Source organism: Acomys russatus, chromosome 24, assembly GCF_903995435.1.
Source record: "Acomys russatus chromosome 24, mAcoRus1.1, whole genome shotgun sequence".
NCBI classification, from domain to species: domain Eukaryota; kingdom Metazoa; phylum Chordata; class Mammalia; order Rodentia; family Muridae; genus Acomys; species Acomys russatus.
The window spans coordinates 2,156,422-2,178,274 of NC_067160.1; the positions used below are offsets into that span (position 1 = coordinate 2,156,422).

The window sequence follows — 21,853 nt, forward strand, 5'->3', positions numbered from 1 at the left end:
TATATATATATATATATATATATATATATATATGCAAAGAAAACATTCTTTTTGGGGGGGTTTGTTTTTGTGGTTTTTTGTTTGTTTGTTTGTTTTTCGAGACAGGGTTTCTCTATGTAGCCTTGACTGTCCTGGACTCGCTTTGTAGACCAGGCTGGCCTCGAACTCACAGCGATCCGCCTGCCTCTGCCTCCCGAGTGCTGGGATTAAAGGCATGTGCCACCACGCCCGGCTAAGAAAGCATTCTTTGAAGTCATTACAAAACCAAATATTATAACATTTCTGAAAACAAACAAAATGGACTTTTTTTCTATGCTATTTTTCCGTCGTCAATTTCAGCTGATTTTGGATTTCTACCAAGTATGGAACACAGTAACGACACCAAAGTGACTGAATTTGTTCTCCTGGGATTCGCTGGCCAACATGAGTTTTGGCACATCCTCTTTGTGGTGTTCCTCGGGATTTACACAGCCACCTTAGTGGGCAACATCGGCATGATCCTGCTCATCAAACTCCATTCGTCCCTGCACACTCCCATGTACTTCTTCCTGCAGCATTTGGCTTTTGTTGACCTCTGCTATTCCTCTGCCATCACTCCCAAGACGTTGCAGAATTTCGTGAGCATAAAATCTTCCATCTCCTTCACAGGGTGCATAGTTCAGTTACTGGTCTATGGAACCTTTGTAACCAGTGACTGCTTCATCCTGGCCGCTATGGCTGTGGACCGCTACGTGGCCATCTGTAACCCACTGCGCTATCCTGTCATCATGTCCCAGAGACTGTGCGCTCTGCTGCTGCTTGGCTCATACACTATGGGCTTCCTAAATGCCTCTGTAAATACAAGTTTTACTTTCTTATCAAACTTTTGCAAATCCAATGCCATTAATCACTTTTTCTGTGACGTACCACCGATTCTTGCCCTCTCTTGCTCCAGTATTGACCTCAATATCATGGTGCTGACAGTCTTCGTGGGGTTTAACTTAACGTTCACTGTGTCTGTTGTCATTTTCTCCTACACATTTATCTTGGCTGCCATCCTAAGGATGTCTTCTGCTGCAGGAAGGAGAAAAGCTTTCTCCACATGTGCATCCCATATGACTGCTGTCACCATATTCTATGGGACGCTGTCATACATGTATGTACTTCATGGGACCAACAGATCTCAAGAGCAGGAGAAGGTGGCCTCTGTGTTCTATGGTATTATGATTCCCATGTTAAACCCCCTCATCTACAGCCTAAGAAACCAGGATGTCATAGAAGCCCTGAAGAACGTAGGGAAAAAATGTTTCTAGTGGAAAACTTGGTCTCCATGTCAACGTGGATCAACAGGCAAGGCAACCAGGCTCTGTCCTTGCTCAGCTCGGAAGGATGTGGCAAATATATACATAACACAAAGACACTCCTTAATTATCAGTGACATCTGAAATTATCAAATACATAAACTTGTTTCTTTGGTACTGAGAAGCAAACCCAAAATTACGCACATTCTAATCAAGTACTCTACTAGGGAGGTTCACCCAGGTATCTGAATAAAGTATTGATATTGCTTTTGTATGTTTTGTGAGCCTCTCTGGAAAGAGTACTCCAAAAAATAAAATTATGGTATTTTCTCATTTACAGGAGTTAATGGGATTATATAAATTGTAAAAATGTGATATTGTCATTTTGTAAATTAGAAAAAAAAACTTCTTTAAGGGTCTAGACTGATGGTACACACCTTTAATTCCAGCAATCAGAAGAATAGGCAATATTGACAACAAAGTTAAGGTCCTTTTTGTGATTCTTCTTACACATATCATTAATCAATTAAGTGGAACAGTGGATGAGAAGATTAATAAGATAGTGTTCACCGCCTTTCCCAAAATAAGGAATAAAACATAAAAATAGCAAGTGCCTAAGAAATGCTGAACACTATTCAAAAGGCACAAAAAATATATTTGGATATTGTTCTACACAAATATAGATACACAACAAATGTATTACAAAATAATATGAATCTATGTTTCTCTGAAATATGCATTAAACATTAATATTCTTATAGGAAGAATTCTTCATTTTCAGATGGATCCATGGCTCAAATGCACTGTTTATATGATGATTTCCTATCAAAAATATTTTTTAAAATCTCTTTAGAAAGACTGAAAGCTCCTGGGCTATGTTTGATGGGAATCTTTTAAGTTCCAAAATACTGTGAAAGGCAAGACCATCTTTATATCTTTAGAGGTCACAAAGATTTTCCTCTTGTCTTGCAACTTGTCTTGTCCTATCTGGGGCATGTGACTCGGAAAATGGCACTGAGTCACTGATTTTTATCTTCTAGGATTTAAGGCCCAGGATGATATTCATGTGCCTTCTTCACTCTGGTTCCTTCATCTACATGTCAGCCATGGTGGGTAACAGTGGAAATATCTTCCTCATCAACGTAGATTACACACTTTAGACTCCCATGTACTTCTTACAACATCTGGGGGTTTTTTAGTACCTGCTACACATCTGCCATCACTCCTACAACGATGCAAAAGTTTATGGTAGAAAATAGACCCATAGCACGCCGAGGTTGTGTAATACAATGGTTGATATATGACACATTTACAACAAGTGACTGTTACCTCCTGGAGACCACAGAAAGGCCATTATATGGTCATCTGTAAACCACTTTACTGACTTACAATCATTTCCCTAAAAAGTTTACGTACTAGAGAGTAGCTGATTTCTATTTCAATGACCAACAAATTCCTCTGTACACACAAATCCTAAAGTGTTTCAGGCTTGGCCACCATTCTAAAGATAGCCTGTACTGTGGAGAACAAGAAAACTTCCATATGAGGCTTTCACTCAGTAGTATTCTATGGAACCCTAGCCTACAGGTACTTAATGTATCATTCTTTTAATTCTGGGGATTTAAGGGTGACTATCACATTCACATTGTTTCCTGTGTTAAAAACTCAGATCTATAACATGGGTAGAAATAGGGTAAATCATGCTATTAAAGGCCATAGGGAAAAGGCTTTTTAGATTGGATATGCATGGATAGAATCTGCATCATCAAATCATGAGTATGATTATTCAAATATATTCAAAATTATGAAAATATAAAATATTAAGCTTTTAAATGATGCCTGACCTCATTAATATACCATATCTTAGACAGAAGAAATATTCTGTGACCGTTTATGAAACTGATTTCCCTAGAATAAAGTTTCTGACCTATGTCTTGTACTACTGTAGAGGACATTGCTATTTAAATATTGATAAGCATATAAAGTTTTTAAAATACTACATCAAATATTTCCAAATATATCATTTTATATAAATACATTTATTTTCTTTTTTATATCCCAACTGCAGTTTCTCTCTCCCTTCTTCCCATTTCCTGTGCCCCCTCACCTCCCACCTACCCTGCATCCACTCCCCCTCTTTTTCTGTTAAGAAAGGGGCAGGACTAACATGGATGTAAACCATATCAAGTTGCAGTTAGACTAAATACCTCTCCTCACATTGAAGCCGGACAAGGCAACCCAGTAGGAGAAAAAGTTCCCAAAAGCAGGTAAGAGTCAGAGACAATGCTTGCCCCCATGTTAAGAGTACCACAAGAAGACCAAGCTACACCACTGTAACATAACATATATGTAGAGGACCTAGGTTAGACCCATGATGGTTCCCTGACTGTCAGTTCAGTCTCAGTAATGCCCTGAGTCCAGGTTTGTTGATTCTGTGGGGTTTCTTATGGTGTCCTTGAGTCATCTGGCTCTAAAATCCTTCCTCCTCTTCCTCCTCCTCCTCCTCCTCCTCCTCTTCCTTCTCCTTCTCCTCTTCAGCAAGATTCCCCAAGCTCCACCTAATAATTTGTTTGTAGGTCTCTACATCTGTTTCTATCAGGTGCTAGATGAAGACTCTCAATTATGACAGTTGGGCTAGGCACAAATCTATGAGTATAGCAGAATATCATTAAAAACAACTTTTCAATCCTAGGTCTCTGGGCTATCCAACCTCTGTCCTCCAGGCAGTGTCAGGGGTGGGCTCCCTCTCATGGCATAGTTTTCAAGGTGGACAGTCATTGGTTGGGCATTCCTACAACTTCTGCACTACCATTACCCCACCAACAGTGAAAAAGTGTTCCCTTTCCCTGCTCACCATGGTTACCCTACATATGTGGATAGTAAAGATCTTGACAGACCTTCAAGCCATGCAGGAGAGAACTTGAGTAAAGTATCTCCATGTCTTTTCCTGCAAAAGGTCAGTTGTAAATGACGTTGCATATCGTTTATTAATGCCCCCTTCAGGAATGAGCTCCTTTTTCCCAAGGTGTAACTCAGGAAGTAGTCCATCCACACTTAAGTGTCCTAACATCATCCTATATCATCTTCACTTGTTTTATTTTTTGCTATTCCCTGTGGTGTTAGATGAATATCTTCAAAAACATTCAGTAAACTGAGTATTATGATAGAAAATATGGCACAAAATCTATACCATTCTAGATAGTATCCAAAGTTTCAGGGGCCCTTATGACTTTTTACACTATTTAGTTGCAAATATGAGGTCCAAAAGAAACACTGATAATTTTTAAATCTTACACAATGCTTGTGAAGAAACTTATGAAACCCATCTTTCAATATGAAGCAATGAGATATTCGCAGGAATTATTATGGTTAAATGAAGACTTAAGGTTAGAGCTCTAGTGCAAGGGATTTTCCCCTTTCCCCTTTCTGCTCTCTGAAAATGGAATGAAGGTTTGACTGTTTGCAACCACTTACAACTTTCTTCCAGGACCTATCAGAATTATCCTCGACTTCTCAACAGAGACTCTCAAATCAATATGGTCCTTAGCAGATGGTTTACATACCCAAGGAGACCACAGATGTCATCCTAAACTACTATACCAAGCAAACTTTTCAATCACCATAGATGGATAAAACAAGATATTTATAACAAAACCAAATTTAAACAATATATTTTCACAAACTCAGCCCTACAGAAGATACTAGAAGGAAAACTTTGAGGATGCTAATTACTCTCAAAAAAACACAGGAAGTAAATAACCCCACACCAGCTAAACCAAAAGGAAGGAAACACACACACACACACACACACACACACACACACACACACACATACACACACACATACACACTACCACCATGAAAACAATAGGAACTAACAAGCATTGGTCATTAATATCTCTCAACATCAATGAACTCGATCCAAGAATAAAAAGACAAAGGCTAACAGAACGGATGTGAAAACAGAATCTATCATTCTGCTACATACAAGAAACACACCTCACCAACAAAGATAGATATTGCCTCAGAGTAAAGGACTAGAAAAAAGGTTTTCCAAGCAAATGGACTCAAGAAACAAGCTGGAGAAGTCATTCTAGAATCTAATAAAATGGACTTTCAGCCAAAACTAGTCAAAAGAGATGAGGAAGGACACTAAATACTCACCAATAGAAAAATACACCAAGATGAAGTATCAATGCCCCAAAAGCAAGAAAACCCATATTCATAAAAGAAACATTACTAAAGCTTAAATCACACATATAACCCCACACATTAATAGTGAGAGACTTCAACACCCTACTCTCACCAATAGACAGATCTTGTATGTGGGGATAGTATTGTTTCTTTTCATTCCTTTGCTCCTAAAAAGTGTTATTCAATGTCTATTCTAGATGCACTTCTGAAAGAGAATAAAGCATCTTTCCTGGGGTCCTCTTTGTCACCTAGCTTCTTTATGTCTGTGGATTGTAATGTGTTTATTCTGTACTATATGGCTAATATCTGCCCATAAGTGAGTATGTACCAAGCGTGTCCTTCTGGGTCTGGGTTATTTCACTCAGGATAATCTTTTCCAGATACATCCATTTGCTACAAATTCCATGATGATCTTCTTTTTGATAGTTGAATAATATTCCATTGTATAGATGTACCACAGTTTCTTTATCCATCTTCAGTTGAGAGACATGAACAAATATGTGTGTGATATGTGTATATATATATATATACAAAAACTATATAAACTATTCTCTAAAGACATGAAATCAAATATTATAACATTTCTAAAAACAAACCAAAATACTTTTTTCTCAATTTTTTCTTTTGCTAATTTCAGCTCATTTTGGATTTCTACTAACCATGGGACACATTAATGACACTAGAGTGACTGAATTTCTTCTTCTGGTATTTGTTGGTCAAGACAAATTTTGGCACATCTTTTTTGTGGCATTCCTTGTCATTTATGTAGCTACCTTACCGGGCAACATTGGCACGATCCTCTTCATCCATTCTTCCCTGCACACTCCCATGTACTTTTCCCTTCAGCATTTGTCTTTTGTTGACCTCTGTTAGTCCTCTGCCGTCACTCTCAAGACATTGCAGAATTTGTGAGCACAAAACCATTCTACACCTTCACAGGGTGCCGTTGTATGTCTGTGGTACCTTAATAACCAGTGACTGCTTCATCTGGCTTCTATGGCTGGACTGCTATGTGGACAACTCTTGCCCACTGCACTATCCTGTCATCATGTCCCAGAGAATCTGCAATCTACTACTTGGCTCATACTCTATGGGCTTCTTAAATGCCTCTATAAATACAAGTTTCACTTTCTTATCAAACTTTTGCAAACCCAATGTCATTAATCACTTTTTCTGTGATGTAGCACTGATTTTTGCCCTATCTTGATACAGTATTGGCCCCAATATTGTGTTGTTGACAGTTGTGGGGGGGGGGGGGTTAACTTAGATTTCTCAGTGTCTGATGTAATTTTTTCTTACCCATATATTTTAGCTGCCATCCTAAAATGGAAAAGGCTTTCTCTACATGTGCATCCATATGACCACAGTCACCATATTCTATGGAACTTCATGTTATATGTATGTACTTCATGGGACCAACAGATCTCAAGATCAGGAGAAGGTAGCTTCTGTGTTCTATGGTATTATGACTCCCATGTTAAACCCTCTCATCTACAGCCTAAGAAACGACAATGATAGAATCCCTGAAGCATGTAGGAAACAAATGTTTCTAGTGGAAATCTTGGTCTTCATGTCAACATGGCTCAACAGACAAGGCAACAGGGCTCTGTTTTTTGTCATATCGGGGAGATATGGCAAATGTTAATGCCACAAAAATGCATTCCTTAATTATTAATGACATCAGAAGAGTAGAAAAAAACATTAGGTTGTTAAGTAAATAAGCTCACTGTCTTAGTACTGAGCATTAAACCCAAGCTCTCTCACATTCACATCAGATACTCCACTGACTCCAATAAATAAAATTCTAAATTATGTAATTTGAAAGTGAATACATCTGGACAGCTTCCATTTCTTTTGCACATTTTTGGAGACTCTTTGAAAATAGGTGTAATAAAAATCAATCTTACAGTAAAGAAAACAGAGTTAGTGTTGTATCAGTGCCTTTGACTATGAAGATTCTCCCATAGCAAAATTACATTTGATCTTTTCTTTTTCTTTTTCTTTTAATGATTTTTTAAAATTTGTTCACTTTACATCCCAATTGTAGCACCACTTCTTATCACCTCCCTATCCCACCATCCCACCCTTATCTCTCTCCCTTCCTCCCTCCCCAAGTCCTCAGAGAGGGGGACTGGTCCTCCCCTACCATCTGACATCAACTATTCCCATCTAGACTGGTACACCTCTTCCTCTGTGGTCTTGCAAGGACAGTCAACCAAGAGTAAGTAATCCATGAGTGGGCACCAGAGTCCATGTCAGAAATAGTCACTACTGCTCATACTTTGGGACCCACAAGGAAACTGTGCTGCCTGTCTACTTCCTCTGAGCAGAGGATTTAGGTCCTCACCATGCATGGTCCTTAGTTGGTGCATCAGTCTCTGCAGCACCTTTCTTCTCCTCTGGGATTTGTTGGCCCTATTAGTCTCCTTGTGGTGCTCCTGTCACCTCCAGGTCCTTCTATCTCCCATCTTTTCCATAAGACTTCCTGCCCTCCACCATAAAATTTGGCTTTTGAGTGTCAGCATCTGCTTTGATCCCCAGCTGGGTGGAGTCTTTCATTGGACCTCTCTGTGGGACACTCCCTTCCTATTCCTTCTCTTCAACTGCTTCTGATGTCTGTTCTATTTTCCCTTTAGCTGTCTTATTGCTCTAGGAAGGACTTCAAGTACTATATTGAAAAGAAAAGTAGAGAGAGTGGACAGCCTTGTCCTGTCCCTGATTTCGATGGAATTTATTTAAGTTTCTCTCCATTTAGTTTGATATTGCTGTCTATATGCCTTTATTATGTTTATGTATGTGCCTTGCATCCCTGGTCTCTCCAAGACTTTTAACATGAATGGGTGTTATATTTTGTCAAATGACAAGGTTAATGAGGTACCAATACAGTTGGCTCTGGTGAAGATTCTTTTCTTGGTGTATTGTGTCCCACAACAACACAAAAAAAGAGAATGACAGCTTACAGGCTAGGAAAAGATTTTCACCAACCCTACATCTCACTGAGGGATAATATCCCAATTATGTAAAAAAAAAAAATACTCAAGAAAATAAACACCACCAAACCAAATAATCCAATTAAAAAGTGATGTATAGAGCTAAACAAAAAATTCTCAACAAAGGAATATCGAATGAGTGAGAAACACTTAAAGTAATGCTCAATGTCCTAATCATCAGGGAAATGCAAATCAAAATGATTCTGAGTTTCCATCTTACACCTATCAGAATGGCTAAGATTAAAAACTCAAGTGACAGCACATGCCAAAGAGGATGCGGAGAAAGGGGAACACTCCTCTATTGCTGGTGGGAGTACAAACTTGTACAACTATTTTGGAAATCAATCTGGCACTTTCTCAGAAAATTGGGAATAATTCTACCTCAAGACCCAGACATACCAATCCTGAACCACAGAACAAGGACATATGCTCAACTATGTCCATAGCAGCCTGTTCATAGTAGCCAAAATCTGGAAATAACTTAGTTGTCCCTAAACAAAAGAATGGATAAAGAATACTATTCAGCTATTGAAAACAAGGAAATCTTGAAATCTACAGGCAAGTGGATGGAACTAGAAAATTCATCCTGAGTGAGGTAACCCAGGCCCAGAAAGATGCACATGGTATATATTCACTTATAAGCAGATATTAGGCCAATAATACAGGACAACCATACTACAATACACACACCTAAATAACAAGGAGGACCCTAGGGAGAATGTTTAATTCTCATTTAGAAGGACAAATAGAATAGACACCAGAAGCAGCTGAAAAGAAAGAACAGGAAGGGAGCCTACCATAGTGGTCCTCTGAAAGACTCCACCCAGGAGAGGATCTAAGCAGATATTGAGACACATGACCAAACTTCAGGGTGGATCACAAGGGAGTTTATGGAAGAGTTTGGAAATATAGACCTGGAGGGGTCAGGAGCTCCACAAGGAGACCAATGGGGCCAACAAATCTGGGCAGAGGAGGGGGGGATGCTGCAGAGACTGATGCACCAGCCAAGGACTATGCATAGGGAGGACCTAGACCCTTTGCTCAGATGTAGCAGATAGGCAGCACAGTCTTCTTTTGGATCCCCTAATATGTGGAGTAGGGACTACTTTTGACATGGACTCTGGCTGAAAAACATTGAACATTTCTCTGGCAGGGTAGCCTTGCCAGGTCACAGAGGGAGAGAGGATGCAGGCAGTCCAGATGAGACTTGTTAGGCTGAGGTCAGGTGATAGGGGAGGAGGGCTCCCCTTTCTGAGGACTAGGGGAAGGAGGGAGAGAGTATGAGAAAGGGAGGGTGGAATCAGGAAGCAAAGAGGAAGGGGGTTATAATCGGAATGTAAATTAACAAACTAAATTTTTTAATTTTTATAAAAAAAGAAAAAGAAATAGAATGAAAACAGCACCTCTTGTGACAAATAGCTGTAACTCTAATCGTGATCATATCCCAATAATATTACTTCCTAATGCCATTACATTGGTGAAGTTTTGAGTCAGACCACTCCAAGTCTTTCTCTGAGACTCTGATGAAAGGTCAAAAGAGTCTAATTCTGAGCTGGGCATGGTGGCACATGCCTTTAGTCCCAGCACTTGGGAGGTAAAGTCAGGTGGATTTCTGTGAGTTTGAGACTAGCCTGATGTACAAAGTAAGTTCAGGACAGCCAAGGATGTTGCACAGAGAAACCCTGCCTTGAAAATCATCATCATCATCATCATCATCATCATCATCAACATCATCATCATCATCTAATTCTGTGTCCTTGCCCAGGAGCAGACTTGCCAAGCCCATTCTAAGTCTGAAGGTCAGGACCTCAACAAGACTTAAGGTTTGGTTCCTGGAAACTTTGCTTTTCCCTCTAAAGAAACTAGGCTTCTCATGCCAAAGGCAGCCAGGCTTGTGGTTAGTCTATAATGGGATACCTTGTGTTCCCTTTGTGTAGAACTGCTTAGTTAGCCTCCTGCAGACTTGCCCCTACTGTGTGGTAGCTTTCTTCTGGCTCCATCCCATGTTCCCCTGTAAATAATATATAAGATGCTATACTTCTTAATAAACTTGTTTGTCATAAGACATAACTTGTGAAAGACCTCCCAAGCCCAGAATTTGTACCTCCATATCTCGGTCTCCAGGTCCTTTTTCTGAGAATCCTGCCACTGAAAAAATGACCTGCTGGTCTGGGTCAATTGAAAACAGAGAGTTTAACATTTATCTCAAAAGATTTGTATGTCATGTCAAATCTGAGAGTAGTCATATAGGCCCCAAGGGAGCATTCTGAAGGTTGTTGTCCTAAGCCAGAGAAAATAGATGGAAGAGGAGTGAAACAGATAGAGAGAATACAACATGAGTAAACCACATCTTGGTTACAAATTATGAAACCATAACTATTCTACAATGTCATCAATGGACAGTACAGAATGTCCCTCAAAATTGTCCTTCTGCAAGACAAAGAATTGTGATATTTATTCTACCTCCCTCTCCAGAGGTAAAGATTTATGGATATTGTTACCATCCATATATATGAATATGTGTGTATATATAATGTATATATGTATGTATATATAATAGATAGATAGATAGATAGATAGATAGATAGATAGATAGATAGATATTCTTGAAAGATGTCATTCAGGAAGGACCATACTGAAAGCTCTAGCCAACACCTTTTTTACATATACATTTATATTATTACACACATATGTATAATAAACTGCCTACAGCAAGAAGAACCATGAAACAATCAGTAATTATATAAATGTTATAGTCATAATGTTTTGGTTATTTATATTTGACAACCTTGAAGAAAACATATTTTCTATCTTAATGAGTCTAAAATTCTGAATGTAAATCAATATCGATCCCATCTCATCTCTATCATCTTAAAACATCTAAACCTAAAAACATCTTAACCCCTAAACAACTAAGCTTAATTGTAAAACTAAACTGTCTGGTCTTCAACCCCAACAGAGACTTGAGAAGGAATAAAATTAATTGCCTGAGTAAACTGGAAGTGCAATTAGCAGTTTCCAAAGTGGAAAAAAAAAGTGACAGAGACAGTTTGGTGCCTGACCAGTCACCCAAAACTCTCTATAACATTGGAGCATCATCTTCAGCCTTCTGGCCCAGTATATCTGACAGACATACTTGTGAGACAGGAACTATTAGGACTTGCTTACTCTGTCTTGGCAGAGTTTGGCTGTCAACTCTGCCTGCATCCAAGCTTGCCCATTTTAGGTGGAATTCTGTCAGTGGATGAAATGAGGACATTTTTTCCCAGTGGCTTGTTTGCCACATTTGAAGCCATAACCATAAAGAGATTCCTTGATGCTCATCATCTTCTTTGAGGTAAACTGGGTGTTGCCAGAAGTTAACTTGTCTTATTATCAATGAATCTTTAAAATAGTAAAAACATGTTTAATGCCATAGTCTGTAGGTCTCTGAGGTTTTTGAAGACCTTATCTATTTTAGACCTTATCTATATTATTTTATTTTACCTTATCTATCTATTGAGTCATATCTATCTGTTAAACCTAGGGTGTATATTCTTGTATATAAATAGACTAGTAATTGACATGACCATGATTTGATCAACTAACAATTAACTTGTATAATTTACTTATCCTAAACAGCCAGCAATAGCACTTTCAAAGTATTGGAATTAAACCTTGTATTCGACTTGAGTTGTATGGGTACAATACCTCATATTAGAGTAGAAATATATATATAATGTGTGTGAAGAATAATCTTAAATTTGAATTCTATACCAATGCATCACATTTAAACTTATTTTGCATCAATATACAAAATTTTATACCAACAAATTAAAGATAACCTTGTGAGTAACAATTAAGGTTTTAAGTTCAGTAAATTTAACAATCCACTTTTTGTCCTATCATCCCTATATATTTCTATATTCCCCCTTCTTTCTTTTCAATCCCTATCTCCAAACCTAAGAAAGATAAAGGAAAAGAGAGACATCCCTGAGTCCAACCTAATTTTCTCTCCGAATAAGACCAATAGTAACGTATAACCAACTCCCAACCACCAACCAACCAACCAAAGAGCATGCATAGGCTGGACCTAAATCCCCTACACATATGTAGCAGATGTAGAGCTTGGTCATTATGTGGGTATTCTAACAATGAAAGCAGGGGCTGTCTCTGACTCTGTTGCCTCCCTTTTGATCCCTTTCCCCTAGCTGGACTGCCTGGCCTGGCCTCAGTGGGAGATAATGTGCCAAGTCCTGCTGTGACTTGAGGTGCCAGGGTGGGTTGGTACCCCTCGGGATCCTCCCGTTCTCTGAGAAGAGAGGTAGGCAGGAGGAAGGGGAGCATGAGGATAGGACCTGGAAGAGAAGAGGGAGGGTGCTGGGATCAGGCTGTAAAGTGATTAAATTTTAAAAATTGGAAAAATATAGAAAACACAAGAGGATCGAGTCCTGCAACAGGAAAGAACAAAAACAACCCTCACCAGGAAAACACCATCCTACCCTGCGGCTCTGACCTTACCACGTCAAGCATAGAAGGAACACACCCTCATAAAGCGGTGCGTGCACAGTTGAGGAGATGCATAATTATAGAGCAAACGCTGTCACATCCTCACTACCTAATGGTCAATTGACTCTCATGCTGACTCCTTAATGATGGTGTGATTCATCGTATCAACAAAAAACATGAGTGCTCCCACCAACACAAACATACATAAGGAAAACATCTTGCTCGTCTTCCACAATATTCTGAGCACATTACCATTGCTCAATAAATTTTGTTGAATAAAGAAGTGGACAAATAAAAAGAAAAAATGAAAGACCAGGACTCTAGATGAGCCATCTCATTAAGAGTGTGAATAATGGCCTCTGGTCCAGCACAGTCATTTCTGCCGCAGGGAAGCAAGTAGACCTGAAGAAGAAGTGGCAGGTGCTGTGTAGTCGTGGAAATGGAAACTGACTAGAGACTCTTGAAAAGCTGTATCATGTATCATGTGCAATAAAGTCCACAGCACACGTGGCTGTGTTAGGAAAACCTGAAAATGCATCGCACACTCGTTGGCAGAGAACATTGGTATGCATCTTCATCAAGGCAGTCAGTATATGGGAGCAAACGTGGAAGCAGTTTGTTACAGGTGGTCCTATATGAAAGGAAATGTGCAGGAAGTTAAGAGAGATGCAAGTCTGACCCACCCCATCCCCCAACCCAAAGGCAGAGGGGGGAGGGTGGGGGGGAGGGAGGCAGGAAGGGAGAGGGGGAGGGAGGAGAGAGACTAAGACTGGGTGGAAGCATTTTACCTGGTCATAAAGTAGGAAGAAGACTTCATAGAGATATCAAGAAATCCTAGATCCAAAATGGAGTCATGTGTCTCTTGGAAACAGCACTGCCTCAGAACTCCTTTCCTGTACAATACTGGAAGGAAGCAGCTACACTTTTGTAATGAGTCTACGAATGTATTCCCATGGCTGCCACACACAGGGATGAATAAAGTCATTTTATTTAATTCTAATCACATGGTAGTATATTGTGCAGCACTACTATACACGTATGTATATCTAAATAAAATATTCCACAAGAGCTACACACAAAACAAGGTTTAAAAAAAAAAGGAGATGGGGAATATCTGGGGGGAAGCGAGTCAGAAGTGGAAAGGACATAAGAGTGAGTAATGGGGCCAAATATGATCGCAACACATTGTGTGTATTTATGTAACTATCAAAAATAAATAATTGTTAAGATTGATACACATGTTTAAGGCACTTTAGAAACAATTAAAAAATACCTTAGTAGTATTCCTTTTTTAAAAGGCTAATGTAATTCTGCTACCTCCATCTAAAAGGTTGGCTTTATTGCTATTTAGAGAAATAAACATCATGGAAGAAAATAGGTGCATAGGACAGGAGAGCGCATATTATACATAATATTCAAGGGCCTGGATTGGATGACACACTTAATTATGGTGTCATTAACATCAAATATTAATTCTGGAACAATAGTGATAGTATGTTAGAAAATACATACATTAAGTTTTATAATGTAAATGTTATAAAAATGTTTTCTTAAACTTTAGAAGACAGAAGTTTCTAAAAACATATCTTTATACAAAATAAACTTTTTATAAAGATCCTCAGGAATGCCATTTGTTTACTTAGCCATAAATGTACTCACAGAACTGTTATTCAAGTCAATACACGAAGGGAAACTAGTTGGAAAATCAGTCCAAAATGAAGGCAATGATGGGGGATCTCTTAAATAAATTTAGTGAAATTCAATTGTGAGTGGGTGAACACAGGCTAGCATGTGTCACGGGCTGGAATATGAAGGTGCCCCCTGCCCAAGTAGGGCTGAAGTTCTGTCATAGAGTACAGCTGAGCACTTGAGCTCCAGCAACCAAGGAAATGGCAACCTATGGCACTATGGCAAACTTCCAAAACAAGTATTAACTACACATCAGCTATGTAATCAGTATGTGGTCAGGTCCCAATAACAAGTCTAGACACTATGGAGGGGAAGATGCTCAGTGAGGAAGAACATTTGTTCTGCAATCGTTAAGAAACTGAGTTAAAATCCCCAAATGCACATGCCTATAATCTCAACGTCAAGGTAAGGAGATAGCGAGGTCCCCAGAGCTCAGTGGCCAGCCAGCCTAGTCAAAGGGGCAACCTTCATTTTCAGAGACAGACCCTGTCTTGAGGCAATGTGCAATGAGTAGTAAAGACACCTGACATGACACTCTGGTTTCCGTAGGTGCACACACACACCACACACACACACACACACACACACACACACACACACACACACACCAGCATATTAATGTCTACAGCACACACACACACACACACACACACACCAGCACATTAATGTCTACAGCACACACACACACACACACACACACCAGCACATTAATGTCTACAGCACACACACACACACACACACACACACATACACCAGCACATTAATGTCTACAGCACACACACACACACACACCAGCACATTAATGTCTACAGCACACACACACACACACCAGCACATTAATGTCTACAGCACACACACACACACACACACACACCAGCACATTAATGTCTACAGCACACACACACACACACACACACACACACACACACACACACACACACCAGCACATTAATGTCTACAGCACACACACACACACACACACACACACACACACCAGCACATTAATGTCTACAGCACACACACACACACACACACCAGCACATTAATGTCCACAGCACACACACACACACACACACACACACCAGCACATTAATGTCTACAGCACACACACACACACACACCAGCACATTAATGTCCACAGCACACACACACACACACACACCAGCACATTAATGTCTACAGCACACACACACACACACACACACCAGCACATTAATGTCTACAGCACACACACACACACACACACACACACAGCAGCACATTAATGTCTACAGCACACACACACACACACACACACACACCAGCACATTAATGTCCACAGCACACACACACACACACACACACACACACACACACACACACACCAGCACATTAATGTCTACAGCACACACACACACACACACCAGCACATTAATGTCTACAGCACACACACACACACATACACCAGCACATTAATGTCTACAGCACACACACACACACACACACACACACACCAGCACATTAATGTCTACAGCACACACACACACACACACACACACACACACACACACACCAGAGGCTCTGATGAACTACCTGTGATGACAACTACATGCACAGGGCCGCATGCTGATGTGGGAGGAAAACATTCATGAAGACAACAGCTGCTTTTTCTTCGTGCTCTCCCAGGCCTCACTCTGTTGTCTCCCTTCGCTGGCTTCATCGCTCTCTACTTGTGCGTAGAATGCTTCCCTGCTGTCACTGTCAGTTCAAGTTTTACAGCGGGCTACTGTAGACTGGGGCATGTCTTACTAATAGAAATTTATTTTCCGAGGTTCTAAATACTGGAACGCTTTCACTCCTAAATCCCTAGATTCATATCCTACTCGTGCACAAACACGGCATTTCTGTTTCAATTGCCTGAAGAAAAAAAAATCTTACTTCAGTCCAGCATCATCTCCAGTGTCCAAGATGCCATCTTAATATCAGACATGAGTGAGTATTGATCTTCAAATGTGCCTATGCAAAGTTCCTTTCTGGCTGTGAGCCTGTGAAACAGAACAAGTTATGCATGAGACACGCATACAATAAGCATTTCCTTTCCCAAAGCCAGACAGTGGGGCCACAGGATCAGCTTCTAAGTGGCTAGAACTCCATCCTGAAAGCTTACTAAGGCACCGCTGTAGACCCCTGTCTTAGGATTGCTACTGCCGTGATAAAACACCATAACCAAAAGCAAGTTGGGGAGGGAAGAGTTTATTTGGCTTATACCCCCATATCACCATTCATAGTCAAAGAAAGTCAGCAGAGGAGCTCAACAGGGCAGGGACCTGGAGGCAGGAGCTGATGCAGAGGCCATGGAGGGGTTACTGCTTAGTGGCGTGCTTCCCCTGGCTTGCTCAGCCTGCTTTCTTATAGAGCCCAGGGAAGGCACCACCCACAATGGGCTAGGCCCTCCCCCCCCCAACCCCCATTAATCACTAATTAACAAAATGCGCCACAGCTGGATCTTATGGGGGCAGTGGAGTTCTCTGCTTTCAGATGACTCCAGTTTGTGTCAAGTTGGCATAAAACCAGCCAGTGCATCCCTATGTGGTTCCATGGACCAGAGACTGTACCCCTGCTCCAGCTCAACAAACCTGACCCACCTACGGCTCAGTTCTGTTTGACCTTGTATGTTGACAAACACACTCAGAACCTGAATATTCTGAGCCTGAAGTGCAGGGAGTAACCCAGGTGAATCCTGACTTGTCTGAAAGGCCTTTCTTTCCTAGCCTTGAAGAGCATCTCACTTATACACCTGAATATTTTGTAGTGTGGCTCTGGAGCATCTAACAAACACGATGCGGAAACTTCACTTTATCTCATTTTCTGTCTTTGTAGTCTGCCTGCTGGACAACTTCACCTCTGTTCCTGGACGGATGGAATTCCCTTGTCAAGACAGGTTTTTGATACAGATCGTCTGAAAGTTCACTTTCCCAAATCATTTAATTCTGGCTCCTATTGCTTGACAGTTGCGTCTTTAGATCATTTCTCTTCTTGAATTTCATCATAAACAATCCTGGAGAAGTGAGGTTGTCCTTCACTGCTTTGCATAGAAATTCTTGCACACAACTTCTACCTTCTTGGACTCCTATGCTTTCATAAAACGTTCTGTACATGATTACACAAGTATTCTCTGTGAATACAGAAACCCGCATTATAGCTCTCCTCTTTTCTCTCTGAGCCGTCACGCAAATGATTCTTCTTGCCTATAACTGGAAGCCCTTTTAATATTTCCGCAGTGACTATTTCCAAAGCAGACTCCGTAACTTTAGGCATATGCAATATTAGCTCCCTACTTCTAATAACAATTTTTGTCTTAGTCCAGGCTTCTTTTAGAAATTATCTTAACTGCACATGGTGGTGCATAACGGTAATCCCAGCACTCCAGGAGGCAGAGTCAGGTGGATCTCTGTGAGTTCGAGGGCTGCCTGGTCTTCAGAGCGAGTCCAGGACAGCCAGGGCTTCACAGAGAAATCCTGTCCTGAAAATCCCAAAAGAAAGAAAGGAGGGAAGAAACAAAGAAAAAATAAAGGGAAGGAGGGAGGGAGGGAAAAGAAAAAAATCCTCATAGACTGGCTTGCCTTAAAAGAAAATGTAAAAATATTAAAGAATAAAATTAACCAAAGAGATGAAAGTCCTCTATGACGAACATGTTAAAAACCTGAAAAAAAAACTTATGCTGAATAAGTTTAATACTATAAAATGATCCTGTTACCAAAAGCAATACACAGATTTAACAGGATCCCTTTAAATATTCCGTGATATTCTTCACAGAACTAGAAAAAAAATCCTAAAATGTCTATCAAACAGGCCTTAGCAGAAGGAGCTGGAGGTATCACAGTATCGTGCTGATGCAATTTAAATGAGAATCTGTTTAGGATTTGATCCCCCACCTGGTGGCACTGTTTAGAAAGTTTTGACCAGTTATAGCCTGAGCCCACTTTCTGTTCTCTAGCTTGGCCTCCTGCCTGCAGATAAGATGTGATCAGCTAGCTTCCTGAGTGCCAGGCTAACCCTAAGATCCTGCTGCCATGCCTTCCCTGCCTCCTCAGGAACACGAGGCCAAAGCCAAAACCCCATTCCCTTAAGTGTCTTTGTCCAAGTATTTTATCACAGCAGCAGACAATTAACAAATACACATTCCTTTAGGATCATTAAAGCTTCAATCTAGTAGATTTCTAGACAAACATATTAAGTCTCTTGTTCACAAATTTTTTACCTAAAGAGTCTGATATTTTAAGGTGCAACTGTAGTAAAGGTTATCTTTCTGGCAGAGGATTTTTACAGCATAAAGCAGCAGTATCTGTAATGTCATACCAGAGAGTATATGTCTACACGCTTAGAAGAAACTTGGATTTTTTTAACAAGAGCTATTCTTATTGCAGATTATGGAGACAAGGATAATGAGGTAAACACAAACACAAGTTCTTGGACATGAGAAGATTTACAGTTATTATTTGTAACAAGGGGTAAAGTGTCTGTTATCTAACAAGGCAATGTTTTAAAAAGCAGAAGTACTTAATGAGATCCGTGAAATAAGCTTTGTTGGCATAAAATAACTAGACATTCTAAATTAAAGAGTCTAATGTAAGACTAAAAAAAAAAAAAAAAAATTAACCAGTGAGCATTGTTTTTCCCAGTTGTATCCCAGTCTCTGGAAACCAAGATCTCAAGGGAGAGAGTATTGATCCCTTAGTCCCTAACTATAAACTGCTGATGAAAAATAACAAATAGAGAGACCTTGGTGGGCAATTACCAGCTGCCAAAAGTGAATCAGGAAGCAGCTCCAATGTAAGACAAACAAAACAAATGACATTGCCAACATCAATTGCGAGCCATTGAAGTGTTTGCAGGTGATGTGAGACAGAATTGGAGAGCAAGTTCCAGCATGTTTCACTCAAGACCAGGAGTAATTACTCTATCTCTGGTGACACAACAGAAGTGGAGGAAGTAGACTGAACTCGGAGTTGCCTGGGGAACCATGAATGAATGGACAACATCAGTGAAGGCGCGTTAGAAGGTCTCCGTGCCTTATTGTGTGTGCTGCAGTGACTAATATTTTTATTTATTACTTACCATTTCAGGAACCAACTGAACTAAGATAAATTTTAGTTTAGCATATTTGGATTTTCCCTTTTTATTATTTTTCAATTTAGTTTTTGCTTCCATACATGTATACAATGAAATATGATCATACCCACCCCCATTTTTCTTTTCAACTCCTCCTAGAGCTCCCTCACTCATCTCTCTCCCTATTATTCTGTCGTCGTTGTTGTTGTCAAATAACCTAACAACTTCAATTTTTATTACTTTTGTCACATTGTGTGTGTTTTCTTTTTTATTATAAAAATAGATTTTTTTCCTCACATAGTATATCCTGATTATGATTTCTCTCCCACTATTTCTCCCAGTCCCTCCCCACTCCCACTTCCATCCAGATCCACCCCCTTTTTTCTCCAACTGGAGAGAGTTAACTCAGGGCTAGAGAGATAAATCATCTCTCTGGCAGAAATATGTGAGACCACATGGTTATATATTTTTAACTAACTATACATTTTAAATTTATAAGCATCAAATTATTATTAGTTATTTGCATTATATATCTTTTCATGTTTCTATTGATGACTTATGGTTTATTTTCAGTAATTATCTGGTCTATATCATTTGTGAATTTTTCCTTGAGACTCACTTACAAAAATCATGTCATATCTTGGATACTAATCCTTTAACACTTAAGCATGTCACAAATAAATTCCCAGTGAGTATTCAGTCCTTGGTAATGTTTGCAATGATTTTGCCTGTGTTTTTGTGTTTCCTTTAAATTTTGTCTGTGTATCTAAGTCATATTTATTCTGCTGTATTTTACTGTCAGAATTAAATTCTAAATCTTTGTTTCATCTGCAGCTGCCTTTGTAAAATTCAAAGCAAAAACCCAATATTAGGTTTGCATATATAGAGGCATTCATGCCAGCACATATATTGCATCATTTTTCATGGTCCTAAGTGCTGTGTTTTCATATGTGAGCTTTCCACAGATTAATGAGTCTACTTATAATTTCATTTACCAAAATCTACTGATATATTAGTCAGCCCTCTCACCTGTACAAGACTGTCATTTTTATAATTGTTTTATGAGAATTCCTAAAGTCTGGTAGAACAAGTTCTCACATTGTTTCCTTTTAAAATTACCTAAACTATCCTTGGCCTTTTTCTCTTCCATATAAAATTCAGAATAGGCTCATATAAGCATGCTTAAAATTCTACCTAGCATTTGGTAGGAATTACACTGAATTAGTAAGCTAATGTGGGGTGTGACGTTTACAGCACTATGTTCTTACCACAACCCAGTTCTCAATCCTAGTCTTCTTTATGCCCTTAACATTTTTTTTTATTTTACCAATAACTATTATGAGCATTCTTTGCTACATTTGTATTTATATACTTTATATTTGTTGTTATTGTAGTGTTTTATTTTTTGTTTCATTTCTTTTTGTTTTTTTACTTCAGGGATAAGGATAAATTGGAGAGCTTCAAGGATACTAAGTAAGTGCTCCACTCCTGATCCATAACCTCAACTCTGACCATTTTAAATAAAAATAATATGTCTTGATTTGTGGAAATGCCATGTCATTGTTGCCAGTTGTGCATCCACTGGTGAGGCCACCAGGGTCCAGTGTATAGTTCCAAAGCCATCAGTCCCAGAACAAAAAGCCATCAAAACAGTAAAGACACTTGTAGGGGGGATCTGAGGGAGGGGTAGTGGGGCGGGAGGGAGATGAGAGATGGTAAGGAGTCTGCTGTAAATATGAATGGAATTGGCCTTTACATGTTACACTAGTGCCTGATGACTTTATTAGCCTCACCAAATTTTAAGCTTTATATCAAAATTCTGAGATTCTCAATGAAGGCAAACACATCATTAAAAATAGCAACAGCTGTGGTCTCTCCGTAAACTCAAGGTTCGTTTTGCTTCCTTTGTATGGTCTTCTCCTCTTCTAAGGCTTAAGGGGAAGGCTGGAATTCCCAGGCCTGCTGCAAATCCCATCTCTGCATCCCAGATGGGCTGTTGTCCAATTGCAAAAGACATTACTAGTCGTTGCTGCTAAGACTGGACTGGTAAGCCTCTCTGCTTTCTGTGTTTGTTGCCAACATCTAACTTACCTAATAGAGTTAAATTTTTTCTCAAAATAT

General features: G+C 39.6%; 1 protein-coding gene and 1 pseudogene across 1 annotated transcript; both read left to right on the forward strand.

Annotated features, from left to right (window-relative positions):
• The first annotated feature begins 362 nt into the window (after positions 1-362).
• LOC127207652 (olfactory receptor 5AK2-like) lies at positions 363-1,292 on the forward strand. The gene has a single exon (XM_051167078.1). The coding sequence runs from the start codon at positions 363-365 to the stop codon at positions 1,290-1,292; it is 930 nt and encodes a 309-aa protein (XP_051023035.1).
• A 4,842-nt stretch (positions 1,293-6,134) lies between these two features.
• On the forward strand, positions 6,135-7,027 carry LOC127207208 (olfactory receptor 5AK2-like; annotated as a pseudogene).
• Positions 7,028-21,853: the final 14,826 nt, after the last annotated feature.